Raw genomic sequence first — 16077 nt, forward strand, 5'->3', positions numbered from 1 at the left:
GCAGAAGTACTAAAAGTCATCAAAATCAATGAGTTCAAAAACTGTTTTGAGCAGTGGAAGAAATGTCTCCATAGGTGTATTGCATCAAACAGAGAGTACTTTGAAGGTGACTGAAGTGTAAACATGCAAGAATACATACACAATTTTTTATACATAAAGTCCTTTTTTTTTTGCCCCCTCCACTTCTATTTTTATATTATCCTCCACCATATCTCCCCAAATTCCTAGTGTGCTGGTCTCACCAGACTGCACCCTATTCTCTGAGAATGTTTCTGGCTGCCTTTCTGCCTCAAATGTTCCTCCCTTCCTTCTGGAATTTCTCTCATCTCTCCAGGACCAGTCCTGATGCCACCCGGGATCACAGGTTCTCCCAGCACCTGGCAGGAGTAACTAGCTTCTTGAAGAGCATTTGGTCCGTTACTTTTTGTGGCTCCAATTCCCTCCCCTCTTATCACAGAAGCAGACCTCAATCCCTCATCTCAGTTTCAGCTACACAAGGCACGAGTATGTTCTTTTGTACAGAACAGGCATTAATCTGGGAAGGTTTATGGAAGGAGTAAATTTGTTAATCCTCAGGTAATTTCTGTGATACAAAGTGCCCCAGTGACATTTTAGCGAAGTAGAACACGGATGAAGAAATGAATACCTGACTTGCTCTAGAGCAGAGATCTGCAGGCCAAGAGTACTCTTCCTTCAAATAAGATATCACACACACAACTTAGAATCGGCATGGCATGCAGTTACGGGTTCAATAAGTGTTAATTTTGTATTATTAGCTATTAGTCCCTTCCTGAGGAAGCTTTTAAGAGAGCTCCTTAGAAGTCCTACTGTCCTTTGTATAGTTTGAAAAATGCTGCTCTAGAGTATCTGATTTGTATACTTTACTCTCTGGTGAGAATCCATTTAGTGTTCTTCCTACGAAGTTAACTAATCTCAAATTAAAAACAAAAAACAAATAAATGATTCAAAACTCACTTTTTCTTTTTCCTCCAACAATACAAGACTTCTGAAGGTCTATGCAGTGCATCTCCATGCAGTTTTCTAGGAGTCCACTATGTCCACATGAGCAAATTTTATAACAACCAACTTCCGAACCCGCAGACGATGGCACCTGGATTAGTGTCCCTTGACGGACGATGAAATCGGAGGCTTCTCCCAATTTGCAACCTGTAAAAACAAAAATTAGCTGAGAGAGATGGTACTGTTCTATTGTATTATTTTGCATTAGATACATTTCACATAAGTCTTACAGGTACTCTGTGGCTACTAGAGATTTCCTAAGAGAATTTTCACCAAAGTAAGTGATTGTTCAGGTTCACTGGCCAAAAACATATCCTCTCAATCAGTAATTCCACATTCTGTGAGACAGTGGTGATTAAGGACCTATTTGCCAAAGTTAGCTATAGTTCTGTACAAAAATGCTACAAGGTAAGCAGTTTTTTTATTTTGGGGGGCTTATCAAAGGTATTTTAAAACACAAATATTGTTAAAATAGACTATAAAAACTGAGAGTATTTTTAGAATAATCTTGATCAGAAAACTTTTAGTGATGGAATATAAACATACCTTAAATTAAAAAAAAAATTGAATACTTAACTGGGCTTAAGGAAAATGCATTAATTTCCAATTTTACCAAGACTGTTACAACTCTATAGCTGATATTATGGTATTACACAAATATTACATCCTAGATGATCCTTTGAGACATCATGCTTATTTAATCTTTTGTTCCTTTTATTTTACACACATTTAAAATGTTGATTCTAGTGTTATAAATAAAACATTTTCAAATGGAAAACAAACTGTATGCATTTCAGCACAACATTAAATTTATGGAGTGATTACACATCCCACTGAGAATGTCATTTCTCTGTATAGTAAAATAGAAAGGAAGAAAAACACAAACAATAAGCATATATATATTCTCAAACATTACAACATGAAAGAAAGCAGAAAAAGCTGGCCCAAAGTTCTCTTTTTCTTCTTAATTTTTTATTATTTATTTATTTTTAGAGAAAGGAAGGGAGGGAGAAAGAGAGGGAAAGAAACATCTATGTGTGGTTGCATCTTGTGCACCCCCTACTGGGGACCTGTCCGGCAACCCAGGCATGTGCCCTGACTGGGAATTGAACTGGTGATCCTTTAGTTCACAGGCCAGTGCCCAATCCACTGAGCCTCTTTTTTCTTTTGTTGTCAAGAACCCTATAACTTATGAGAGTGTGGGTTAGGATCAATATTAGTTTATAATCTAAATGACTATTGAAAATTACACTTGTCTTTGTCATTTTTTGTTTACATAAATGACACGTTTACTGGGCAAACCTCAAACATTAGAGAACAACATAATTTACAAAATGAAGTCTCTTGTAATCTCATTCTAAAGATAACTCCTATAAAGAAGCATCAGCAACACATATCGATACTCATTCCACACCCATACCCATCTACCGCATACCTTGAACACAGGAGTATGGAAGGCACGGATCTCCAGACGGACACCCTTTTCGGTTTACCTCACAAAGCTCATTAGCAGGGCAAGGATTGGGGTTGCAGGGATGAGTCACCTCTTCTACAATGTTTCCTAAAGTACTTGGCCCTGAAAAACCAAAAAAGATCAGTTTAACCTACCCAAAAGAGTAACAGAGGTCTGTAAATTATCTGAATTAATTATGCCTGAAATAAATGGACAGCGATAAGCATTAGGCAAGGCCTGATTCTAGTAAGCTATAAAACACTCAGATTCTCTGGTCGTTTGTGAATTTCGCACCAATATCCATTCATTCATTTGTTTATTTATTGGGCACACACCATATGCCTATCAAGTTTCTAGGTACTGGAGATATAGTGGTGAACAAAACAGACAAATGTCTGTAACAGAGTTTACATTCTGGTCTGGTCAGGAAATAGACAATAGAGTGTGTGTATGTGTGTGTGTGTGTGTACGCATATGTGTATGTAAATAAAAAGTCAGACAGTGATAAGTAGTAAGTAGTGTAAGCAGATGAAAAGTGACTGTATATTTTGGATAGGGTGCTTACATACTTAAGTAAGCAAATACATGCTTACATTCAAGAGGGATAATTTAGCACATTTTATCATAAATAATAATTTATTATGGTAAGATAGACCCCATACCATGACTTTATTTATTATCTTGTGAAATAATGACTGAGGAAGTCTCAATATAAAGTATATGTGATATTTAAAGAGAATATTAAATTTCAAACCAAAGCCTTCTTGAAGTTTCTTCCCACTGGAACAGTTTCCTTCTATATATATATATATATATATATATATATATATATATATATATATATATATATTTGACTGCTCTAATAGAGTAAGTATTGTGAATACATTTCCTTTTCTTACTGATTTTAGACTTAGACTTTAAGGCTAATAGAAGTATACAGATTATTGGAGTTTATCCCATCTAGCCCAATCATTTTATAAATAGGGAAGCTGAGGTTCGAAGATGTGGTCTGCTCAAAGTCAGAGGCCTACAATTCTAGTCTAATGCTTTCTTTTTTGCTGTACTGGTCACAAAGGCTAAGGGACATTGTCTGTGTTGGTCCTGAGAGAATATGGCAGATATTACCAGCTGCAAAGCTAGAATTCACTCTTCTTTCCCTGCTTACTACTAGAACTCCAATTTTCCTTAGGATGGCAATCGGCCCACAGCTAAAAAGATAATTTTTCCCAGTTTCCCTTATAATTAGGGGTGGTTTTCCCTTACACTAGGGTATGGTGGCTAGAATTCCAATAGCCATGTTGTGATGATAAAGTACATGAAGTAATTTTGATGATGGAAGCCAAGCACTAAGGGTGATAGAGAAAGGAAAAAGGATGCCTGGTGATGGAACCACTGTAACAGCCATGGACTATTTATTTCTGGGCTTTCTTTTACTTCCATCTGTTGTTCTGCTATTGGTGGTGGAACTTAATTCTATCTGACACAGGAAAAAAAATAGCTGAATTCATTCTTTCCAGCCAGCTCAAGGCACTAACGCCCCCTGGTGGTAGGAGGAAAAAACTCCTCTTCCCCTATTGGTGTGCAGTTCTGCTGGTTATCCCCGTTTCCACCATGAAGTCACCTCCTGCCAGCAAACTCGGATCCAGGATCCCTCAATTGGATAACAACTTATTCTTCTAGCTCACAGCAGGAGTATTTGGCAGAGAAAAAACCTTTCATTTTCATGTACTAACCCAGACCATCATTCCTTATTCCCTATTTGGTGGGTGAGTTCAAGACAATGCCTGGCTCGGGGAAATTCCAACTTCCTCGTAAATCGTGCCAAGGAGACAGCAATGATCTGGAGCTGGTTATTTGAGAATGCTGGCCCCTGATTCACTGCTTAGAATTCCTGATTACAAGAGTTCCCTACCTCCTGAGATTGAGAGGATAATTGCCTGTGCTTATATATTTTAAGATGACACTTCTTTCCAAAAAGGCCAAACAAGTAAGATGAGTCAGCAACTGAGAAAGTATCATTAAACCACATATTCATTCAAAGCAAACAAGGGCAGAGATGGAAGGGAGAACTGTTTGGAATTTTAAAAAACACAGTACTCACTGAGGTATGTGTCCAAAGGTATACAATTCTCTAGGTCATCTGTAGGTGATAAAAGTTCACAAATACTTTCAGCTGTGTGGTCCTCAGGGAATTTGTTCTGGTCCCCACATTTCTTGAGAATCTCCACACAGTCTGATCTTGAAAAGGAAAACAGAAATTTAAGGTTTCAGGAACCTCCTCATGTTGTCTAGTCAATGTCAATTCTGTTTCTGAAGCTTTCTAGGAAGTGCATTTTAATAACAATGTTTCACAATTGGTTAGGCAAAAGAGAAGATTCAAGCAGACTCAAGGTTAAATAGTAATTAATGTATTACATTAGCAAATCAGTCCTAACTTTCTCTTAAGGACTTACTCAAATTTTATATTTACTGTGACTACCATCAATGTGGCTGTTCACTCTTTGAAAGTAAACTAATTTAGGCTAGTCTTATTTGTTCTTTGTGTATATACATCCTTTCTCTCAGGGCTTTATGCATGCTTGCTTCTTCCTCCTTTCCTCTCTTTCTCCTTCCCTCCCTTCTTCTTCTTCTTCTTCTTTTTTTTAATATCTTTTGAATTATCAGCTTAATGTGTTCGGTCTGTAACAATTAGAAAGTCCACTTCTTTAAAATTTTCCCAGTCTTCAATAGGGATTTGACTCCTATAAATTTTCTATGCTGAGAGTCTATAAATCTCCCACCTGTTGACGCCTGCTTGTCACCCAATAGTGACCCCTCATCTCCCCTGATCAGGTCATCCCCAAGTCATGTCAGAGGATAGATCTGGATCCTGTTTAGTGTTGAAGCAATCAGCAATCAGTCCTTAAGTGCCCAGCAGCAATGAGCCACACACCAACAATTCAGGGGCCGGTTATTAACTTGGTTTGGGAAAAGCTTTTTGAAAAAAAAAGTGCTCAAAAAACAGCTGACATTTAATACACTGTAATTAATGCTTTTGGTTTCACTCACCAAAGAAGCTTCCATCTTTACTTTGTCCTAGATCTCCTAAGCAAACCATTCACAAATGTTTACTAGGAACAGGCTCTAATTACTGTATTCACTAACTCATTCACCCATTAAACAGGTATGAAATACCTATTATGTGTCAGCATTATGCTCATCCTTGAAGAGGAGAAAAAGAGTAAAGAGAATACAAGAAAAAAGCAGGTGAGAAAAATAAATGCCTCAATGAGAGCAACATCGAACAGAATATAAGACAAGTACACAAACTAAAACTTAAAAATAGAATTGTGCATTGAAACTACTCAATAAATGTTTGTTGAATCAAGTTCCATGATAGAAGTACAAATAAAGATCTACAGAAGTTTGTAGTAAGGATAAATTACTATCAGCTGGAGAAATTGGGGAAGATTTCATAAGAAAATACTGGTATTTGAGAGGGGCTAAGGACAGGAAGTAGGCAAATGGAGATATGGGAGGAAATTTCAAACAGAGAAAGAAAAAGTAGGAAAGTATTTGACCTGCGAGGGTAATGGGCAAAGGTAAGTAGTGGGAGAGAAAACTCTAATAATACGCTGTGGGTGATCATGGCAGGTCTGAACCAAAACTGGAGAGTCTCTAAGAAGAAACAAACTTACTTGCAAATAATACTTCCCCGGGATTTACTATGACAAGGTTTAATCTGTAGTGAACAGGCTATTGCTTTCCACATTTCTGGCTGACACTTTTTAATGTCAAGAACAGGTATGTTGATAAATGGCATCTTTATGCTTCCTTTTTCCCATAGCTTCATGTCATTCATGGCTCCTTGATCTGACTGAGCATTACAACTCCTGAAAAGCTCAGTTGGCCTGAAGGAAAAAAAGAGGCCAGAGGGAATCAAGAGGCAATTATTTTCTAGAGAGAAGTAATGTGTAAAATCCTGACATACTAATCAGGAAAATCTGGTTTTCTTAAAGAAGAAAGTACATACAATCCATCAAAATATATCAGTTTTGAGTGAATGAAGATTCAATGTAGACACAATCATTAAGATTCTGATGGCATGTTTTCTTCCTAACACAAGTTTTTGTAAAACAGTTAAAAAACTTCAAAATGCTGTGGACAGGACTGTCATCTCCCCCATCCATTTCTTTTATTTCACAAAGTACGAGGGGAAACACAAGAAAACGGAATTATCTTCTGGAGGGCAGACCTCTTGTATTACAGGCTTTTCCCACTACCTGAGTGTTCTAGGAATCCACATGTATCAGTGTATCAGCTGGTGTTATTGGGAGAGGCTGAGTTAGGCCTCAGGGAATTGTTTTTGAAGACTCTTTCAATGAGTTTGCCCATTTTATGTCCACACCATGTTGAGCGTTCAGCAGTCTTTGACCAAAAACCGGATGACCCCTGTGCTCCACCATACCTGTTTCCCCAATCTTGCCCCAAGTGATTTTTTTTTGTATCCCCAGATGAAAATAGTCCTCAAAGGGAAACATTTTTCCCCTTGGAAGAGCTGAAACAAACAAACAAACAAACAAACAAAACAGCAGAAGTACTAAAAGGCATCAAAATCAGCAAGTTCAAAAACTATTCTGAGCAGTGGAAAAACATCTTAATAGGTGCACTGCATTAAATGGAGAGTACTTTGAAGGTGACTGAATTTTAAACATGTAAGAATAAAAACACAATTTTTTAATAAATAAATTACGTTTCCTTGGGTTCCCCCCCTTATAAATAATCCAGTTTAAAAATTGAGGTATAATTTATAAAAATAAAATGCACAGGTTTTTACGGGAACAGTTTTATGTGATTTGACAAATGTGTACATCCATAAAAGCACATCCAAATCAATTAAGCAGTGTTTCTATCACATCAGAAAGGTTCGTTGTATCCCTCTCCAGGCAGTGCCCTCCCTGCTGACTGCACCGCAGAGGCCACCATCACTTGTACTTATATCACCATAGAATTATTTTGCCTATTCTAGAACTTCATATAAATAGATTCATATCGTAGGTACTCTTTTAAGTCCGGTGCCTTTAATTAAATGATCTCCTTCAGATTCAATGATGCTGTTTATATATAAATTGCTTTCTTGTTTTTATTGTTGAGTAGTACTCCATTATCCTCGTGGTTCTCAAACTCTTTGATCTCAGGATCCGTTTGCACTCTAAAAATTATTGGGTTTTCAAAAAGCTTTTGTTTATGTGGGCTATATCCACCAATACCTATCACATTATAAATAAAAACTGAGAGATTTAAAAAGTAGATATTAATTCATCTTAAATGACAATCCTATTACATGTTAATATGAATAATATTTTTTGGAAAAATAACCGTATTTTTAAAAACAAAACTAAAATTTGTGAGAAGGGTAGAACTGGTTTACAGGTTTGAAAATCTTTTTAATGCCTGGCTGAATAAGAGAGAGCTGGATTCGCATACTTCCTCCTGCATTCAGAATGTTGCTGTATCACATGTTTTATAGCATCCAGAAAACTCCCTTCGTCAGTCTTGTGAGAATGAGAGTGAAAAGGCAAACAACATCTTAGTATTATTACAATAGTTTTGATCACACTCGGTTTTGGGGACCATTGGCCACATTTTGAGAAACAGTGGTTTATTTATTCACCTGTTTGTAGACATTAAGGTTGTTCCCAGTTTTCATGTCTCTTTTCATGGCTATCAATGGCATTGTTGGGTCATAACGTTCTAAAACTACCTGTTTTCTATAGTGGTTACTCCATTTTAAGCTCTCATTAGCAATGTTTGAAAATTCTAATTGCTTTGTATACTTTCAGTCTTTTTACTTTTAGCTATCCTATTAGTGTGTAGTGGTATCTTACTGGTTTTAATCTGTATTTTGCATGACTAATGATAATGAACTTTTTCATATGCTTCAACAGTTATTATGACATCTTCATCCTTTTAAAAAATTTTTAAATATTTAATTTACTGGGGTGACACTGGTTAATAAAATTACATAAGTTTCAGGTGTTTCTGCCCATTTTTTTTTTACTTGTTTGACCTTTTATTATGAGGTGGCAGGAGTTACATATTCTGGGTACATGTCCTTTGTCAAATATACACGTGTGCATGTGCATGTGTAACATATTCAATATTTTCTCTCAGGCTGTTGCTTGCCTTTTCAAATTTTAAATGATGTCTTTCAGTGAATAAAAGTGTTTCCTGTTGAGCTCTAATTCATTAATTTTTTCTTTTACAACTAGTGCATTTTGTGCCCTATTTACAAAAGCTTTGTCTACACAAAGGTTAACATATTTTCCTGTGCTTTCTTCTAGAAGCGTTGTATGTTTAGCTTTTATGCTTAGTTCTATTTTGACTTAATTTTTGCACATAGTGTGAGACAGAGGTTAAGATGTCTTTTTTCTTAAGATATTCAATTGTTCCGGCATTATTTGTTGAAAGATGTTTCTTTGTGCATTGAATTGCCTTGCTGCCTTTGTTGAAAATCAGTTACTATGTGTAGGTCAATTCTTTTGTTTTACTTTTAGGATTTATTTATTTATTTTTAGAGAGAGAGGAAGGGAGGGGGAGGGAGAGAGAGAGAGAGAGAGAATCATCAACATGTGATTGCTTCTTGTGTGCCCCCAACTGGTTACCTGGCCCGCAACCCAGGCATGTGCCCTGACTGGGTATTGAATTAGCGATCTTTTGGTTTGCAGGCTGGAGCTCAATCCACTTAGCGACACCAGCCAGGGCAAATTTATTTTTAAAAAATTGTTTTAGCTTTCTGGGTCCTTTGCATTTTCATATAAATTTTAAAATTAGCCTGGCAATTTCTATTTTAAAAAGCCCACTGGAATTTTGATTGGGATTATACCAAATCTAGAGATCAATTTCAGAATTAATATCTTAACAATATTGAATCTTCTGATCCATGAACATGGCACCTCTCTCCATTTATTTGCTGTCTTCAATTTCTTTCTAAAGTTTTCTGGTTTTTAGTGTAGTATTCTTGCATTTCTTTTGCTAAATATATCCCAAAGTATTTCATGTTTTTTGATGCAATTGTGTAAATCAGTATTTTTTAATACATCTCATTTTTCAATTATGTGTTGCTAATATACAGAAATATAGCTGGCTTTTGTATGTTAACCTTGTATCCTATGGCTTTGTTAGATTAAAGGATTTAAGGGGAGTTTGTGTGCAGATGTTGGGACCTCTCCTTTTGTGGTTTCCTCTTTTCTGGGATTTTCCAATTCCATATCCAGCCACTCTGGTAGCTCCAACCTCTGATCTCTTAACTCCTCACTCCAAAACTGCTGCTTTTTGCTTGAGTTCTATATGCCATGCGAGGACACTGAGAGCGCCCATGAAGGGAAAACTGGGTAAATGTGGCTCTCAGTGTAGTTTGTCTTGCAGGAGATGCAGCCCCTCCTGCTTTTGGTCACTTTCCATTGCATTCAAAAAAATAGTTTTCTACTATTTTATGCAGAGTTCGTAATTAGTATTGGCAGGAGTGTTAGTCTGATACAAACTATTCCACCTTTACTAGAAGCCAGAGCTATATGTCCAAGATTAACTTAAAACATTTCATAGATTTCACATTTGCTCAATCTTACTGGCTATTACTCTATTACCAATTGTAAAGATATCTCTTTTTTTCAAAAAATATTTTACTTTACTGATTTTTTGAGAGAGAGAGAGGAAGGGAGAGTGAGAAACATTGATCTGTTGTTCTACTTACTGATGCATGCATTGGTTGATTCTCGTATGTGCCCTGACCGGAAAATCGAACTCACAATCTTGGCACATCAGGATGGCGCTCTAACCCACTCAGATACCCGGCCAGGGTGATACCTCAATTTTCTTACTCAAAAAAATAATAATCTGTATACTTTTAAGAGGATAAGGATGTGTGTTAGCTTAAGGTAAACATACTCAGAACTTCCTTCTGGCCCAACTGAATAATTCTTCCTTTTTGTCCCCCGATCTCTGGGCTGCAGCTCACAAAACCAGCCTCCTCTTTAGAAACTCTCCTGCTCTGGTTTCTCTGATACGGCATTCTCTATGCTTCTAGATGACCCTTTTCTGTTTTCTTCACTGTTTCATCAGCCATCCATTCAGTTCTTAGCCCTTAATTTTCTTAACCATATAGGATACCTCTGGAATATACCCATTCAAATTGCTTTTATAATGGAAATATTTTGTATGAAATAGGGGACTCATTGAGTGGGAAGCTCACCCAGTTGGAAGGTCCATCAAAGTAAACTGACCACCAGAGGGCAACTGAATTCTAGCTTGAAGTACCCCTAGACTAGAAGGAACTTTGTTATAGTGCATCCTTTCTCAGAGATGATTTACCAAATTTAAAGGATTTAAAGATGAAATCGTAAAGAAAGATCATTTCCTTTTAACTTACCAAAACCAAAAACAGACTGCAGTGGCCTTTTCCCTTATTAAAAAACAAGATAACCAATGAGGAAATATTTCCATTCCATGTACAATAATTTGCTCCTACCTGTTGTTGAAATTAGTACAGTAAGTAAGGTTTCTACAGCCCAACTGGCAAGGTTCCCGAACATCTGCTAAACAGGTCAACATGGACACTTCCACTGGATTATATTCACAAAAGTGATCAAACTCTTGCCAACTCTGTGTATTGCCCCAGCTCATGCTATAAAGTTTAGTGCATAGTTCCCTGAAACAAAAGCACAAATGCAGAAACATAGATGAATACATATTTGATTTGCATAAAATTCAAATGCTATAAACTTTACTTTGGAATACAAGTGAAAAAACAAGTACAGAAACCAAAAGACTAAGATATATCTCCTAGAATTTAGAGCCAGAAAAAGTGATCTTTCCAGTGAAAGAGTTGGCCTTCTTTTATCATCCATCTCTTTCCTTTTGGCCATGATTGCTAGAAAGCTCAGTGCTAAATATAACATTTAATTACAGTTATCTGTATACCCTTGTTCTTGGCAAAATTATTGCCTTCCAAATTTTTGATCTCTCTTTTACCTTTATGTAAAGAAAGTTAAAGTATACAGTTTTGCTTCCACAAAGATACATATCACTATATTTATGTTCCATTCACAGAAGGCAAAACTGTGACATGGGCCTTAGACATCTTTTAATAAGCATTACAGATTTAGGGTTCCCCAGTTTCTCCCTGAAAAACCATCCCAAAGCCACTTATATTACTGAATATACCAAGACAGTCTTTATGTAAAGGCTTATGAATTCTAAAAGTTCTATATACTGTTGTAGTTAATACATGATTCTCATTTTCAGTACTAAATCATTACAAAGCAACGTGACTACGTATATATGAGGTCTGTCCAGAAGGTATCCAGCCATGTAATATGAAAAATATAAACATTTATTGAAGAAGATACAAGACACAAGAAACAATGTACATAGGACAATGATGCCTCAGTCCCATTCAAAATAGGCACCTTGGGACTTCCCACAATTCTCCCAATCACCATCAACTGCCCTGAATTTTCCTCAATCTCATCAATGGTCTGAAATCCCTTCCCTTTCAAAGGTGATTTTAGTTTTGGGAAAAGCCAAAAGTTGCAGGGCACCAAATCTGAGCTGTAGTGGGGCTGAGTCTCCTGGGTGATTAAATGTTTTGCCCAAAAACTCTACATGAGATGTGATGCATCAGTGGCTACATCAAGATGAAGCTGCCGATCACCAGTTGCCCACTGCTGTGGCCCTGAATCATCTGAGTAGTTTCCACAAAGGAATGTTCAAGCTGAACATAAAATGTGATGCAGATTTGTTGCTCTACTCATTTTGAATGTGATGACCACACAGTACACATGCTCATTCCATGGCATCTACTGCCCCCACTGGTTAGCACAGTAAAGTCATCATTTTTCATGTATGCACATTCTTGTCCATTCTCCTTGGCTGCCAGGTTACATTGATGTCGTGCAAACCGTTCTCATTATATTAACAGTGGCTGGACTTTTTCTGGACACACCTGTATTGCTATAACATCTGTACTATTTCTAAAGCGTTTTACATGTTATATTCATTAGTTGACTATTTAAAATGTATAAATGTAATAAAAATGTAAATTCATGTAATATAAAACATATAATACAAAACTTTAAGACTATCAAAATATGCAAACTCACAAGGAAAATTCAGGGCAGCATTCCTGTAATATTTTATCTGATTTTCATAATTACCCCTATGAGAAGGGTATCTTTATTTTTATGTTCGCTCATTCACTCTGTCAATGTTTACTGAGTGCCTATTTTGTGTGAGGCCCTGTTCAAAGCACTAGAAATGCAGTGGTGAATAAAGAGACAAGCTCTCTGCTCTCAATGGAGCTTACATGTCATGGGGATGAGGAAGATGAGATCAAGTTACCTTGATCTAGAAATCAGTTCTTTCTTTAGTACTTAATGTTCTCTATGACCCTGGAGAGATTAACATCTCAGTTTTCTATACATAAACAGGAATTATACAAATTGAGATAGCAATCATCTTACGATGTTTCATGAGGACAACGTAAGATGGAAGAGAAAGCATTCAGTAAACAGAAAACCTCACATTGAGGTAAGAGAGGGCAGACAGTGTGTCTTATTGAATTTCTTCCGACACAACAGCCATTCCGATCTTCAGTGACTTTAGGCCATAAACTCTTTTGTGACTATTCAAAGAATTTTTCAGAATCTCTCCCATAAATACATTTAGTACTTCCTATCAGCAACCCAATTTCTTTAACTGCAGGACCAACTTAACTTCTCTTCAAGTTTTTCTGTTAACTTCATTTGGGTATTTTCCAGACTTTTCATCTCTTTGGTAAAGTCTATTGGACTATTCTAGGCACACTTCTTTGCTAAAGGTCCATCCAACTTTGAAACAACAGGAAATATGGTTTCATTTCTGGTATGTCAGATTCACTTCAGGATAGTCTAGTAATAATATGTGATCCCTTTTCACACAAAATATCTCTAATAAACTTCTATTTCACCTGTGTTCTATCATAACTTTAGTTATCTCTACTTATTTTTTTTAAAGATACGTGATTTTTAAAATATTTTATTTATTTATTATTTTTAGAGAGAGAAAGGGAGGGAGAGAGGGAATCATCAATGTGTGGTTGCCTCCTGCGCGCCCCCTACTGGGGACCTGGCCCGCAACCCAGGCATGTGCCCTGGCTGGGAATCCAACTGGCAACCCTTTGGTTCCCAGGCCAATACTCAATACACTGAGCCATACCAGCTAGGGCCATTCATTCTTTCTAATTAATTAATTAATTAATTAATTAATTAATTTCCTCACCTGAGGGCATGTCTATTGGTTTGAGAGAGAGGGGATAGGAGGGAGGGAAAGAGAAAGGGTGAGAAACATTGATCAATTACCTCTCGGGGACTGAACCCACAACCTACATCTGTGCCCTGACCGGCAATCGGATCTGCAAACTTCTGGTTTACAGGATGACACTCCACCCAACAGAGTCACATCGGCCAGGGCTCTCCTTTTATTCTTGTCTCTAGCTTGTGTTTCCTCCATCCAACATTTGTATGGTGAATTTTTTATCCTTAACTCTATCACCCAAATGAATGCCTATACACTGCTACCTAACTTTGGTGTGTGTCAAACCAGGTTATTTACTAATATATACAAAAAGTTGGTTAAGTTCAAAGTTTCATAATTTAAGAAAGAGACTATCCCTTAGATGTCACATCAAAACATCTTCTAAATTGTACACTTACTTTAATATCCTCAAGTACAGAATCCATTCTGCATCATTTAAAAATATTTATTGCTCTGCCAATGCTAATCCTCTACATCCCAAAACACAGTGCTTTTAGCAGTTAATGTACAAAAACAATGTTTTGTATATAGCAGACCCCCTTAAATGCAAGGGGCATATTCCAAGTGGATTCTCCCAGTGGATACTGAACCCTATAATGTACTATGTTTTCACATATACATACATATTGTACCTATGATAATTTAATTTATAAATTAGGCACAGTAATAGATTAACAATAACTAATAATTATGCTATAATGATCATTATGTGAATGTGGTTTCTCTCAGCAAAACTGGCATGAATTTATTTCTTCTTCATAATGTCATTGATGAAAGATTCGTTCTTACCATAGTTCTTAGAAATCTCAGCATACAATTTTTTTCTTTCCTTATTAAGTCAAAAACTTTCGCCTTTTCACTTAAAGGAAGCACTTTATGGCATCTCTTTGAATATCTGAATTGCCAGCATTACTACTCTTGCTTAATTAATCTTTGGGGCTATTAAGTAAAATAAGAGCTAGTTGAACACAAACACTGCAATACTGTGACAGTTGATCTGATAGCCTAGATAGCTACTAAGTGGCTAATGGGCAGGAAGCTCATACAACCTGGAGGTGTTGGACAAAGGCATGATTCACATCCCAAGCAGGACAAAGCAGGACACAGTGGATGGTATAAGATACCATGCTACTCAGAACAGTGTGCAATTCAAATCAGGAATTATTTATTTCTGGAATTTTCCATTTAATATTTTCAGACCATGGCTGATCCAAGGGTAACTAAAACCATGGAAAGCAAAACTGCAAATAAGGGGGTACTACTGTATACATAATGCTCAATAAGTATTTGCTGGATAAAAGAATGAAAGATTTCATATCTTCTAAACTCAACTTTAACAATGCAAGAATATAACATATACTGGCCAGACTTAATTAATTAATTATTAATTAATAATTATTTTCTACTGGTTTTAATAAAGGAAAATGAGATACTGACCTACATGTTGACGTGTTTGCTTTAGAACAACAATGCAATTTAGCCCCATCAAGGCCTGTAGAGGGTGGAGGGTGTAGAGTGACTCCAGGGTGAACAGACTGTGAGCTTTCAAGGAAACACTGCCAAAGAGGATCCTGAGGCAAGGGCTGGGTCTTACAACCCTCGATGAGGCCATCAACGATCTCCATTTCTGTTTTCTTAGACATCAGAATTCTCTTGCAGGCATTTTGGCAAGCATGGTCTTCAGCTCTGTCACAGCAATATAAACCTGTATTTTCAGGATATAAGTAGCTTAATTAGCTGGTTTGATGTCATCTGCTACTCAGAACAAAAGTGCATGGTGGTGTACTGGAAACCATTACTTTTCTGAGTCATAAGCCAGTATCTGCCCTACACAAGGCCTACCAAATTCTCTATTGCTTTTCAGTATAATAAATCAAGGTATTTACTAGGTGTACCTATAGACTAGGTATCTATTACTAGAACTCACCACTAACACAAATCATGGGATCTCTGGCACCATTACTGCATAGGTGAAAGGTTATCCTACACCTAAGAAGTTCTTACATGCTAAGTATTTTATGTGCCTAGAAAAGGTATTGTAGATCATACTGGAATAATTTCATGCTAAAAATGACACCCTAAAAGAGATTATATCTGGACATAATGAGAGAGAAAGATGACTAATTTTTATAGCAATAACCACAAACACAGCATTTTGTCACACTCTGGGATATAAAGTTTTTATATGTCCATGCAAGTTAATCTAAATTCTAATTCAAATAATATAACTGCAAACAGGCAACATATCAGTTTGCTACCACCTTTACTTTTCT

General features: G+C 36.6%; 1 protein-coding gene across 1 annotated transcript in view; it reads right to left on the reverse strand.

Moving 5' to 3' along the window:
- The window catches only part of RECK (reversion inducing cysteine rich protein with kazal motifs), a 64409-nt gene that overhangs the window by 13074 nt on the left and 35258 nt on the right, over window positions 1-16077 (reverse strand). Inside the window, exons 9-14 of the mRNA XM_054584664.1 lie at window positions 15242-15509; window positions 10980-11159; window positions 6151-6363; window positions 4575-4711; window positions 2456-2596; window positions 976-1167 (exon numbers count right to left, since the gene is read on the reverse strand). Coding sequence (XP_054440639.1) covers window positions 976-1167; window positions 2456-2596; window positions 4575-4711; window positions 6151-6363; window positions 10980-11159; window positions 15242-15509 — 1131 coding nt within the window. The remainder of the gene's footprint in view (window positions 1-975; window positions 1168-2455; window positions 2597-4574; window positions 4712-6150; window positions 6364-10979; window positions 11160-15241; window positions 15510-16077) is intronic.

Source organism: Pteronotus mesoamericanus, unplaced genomic scaffold (genome assembly GCF_021234165.1).
Source record: "Pteronotus mesoamericanus isolate MK-2021 breed Mesoamerican mustached bat unplaced genomic scaffold, CSHL_Meso_final contig_78, whole genome shotgun sequence".
In the NCBI taxonomy this organism is placed as follows: Eukaryota; Metazoa; Chordata; class Mammalia; order Chiroptera; family Mormoopidae; genus Pteronotus; species Pteronotus mesoamericanus.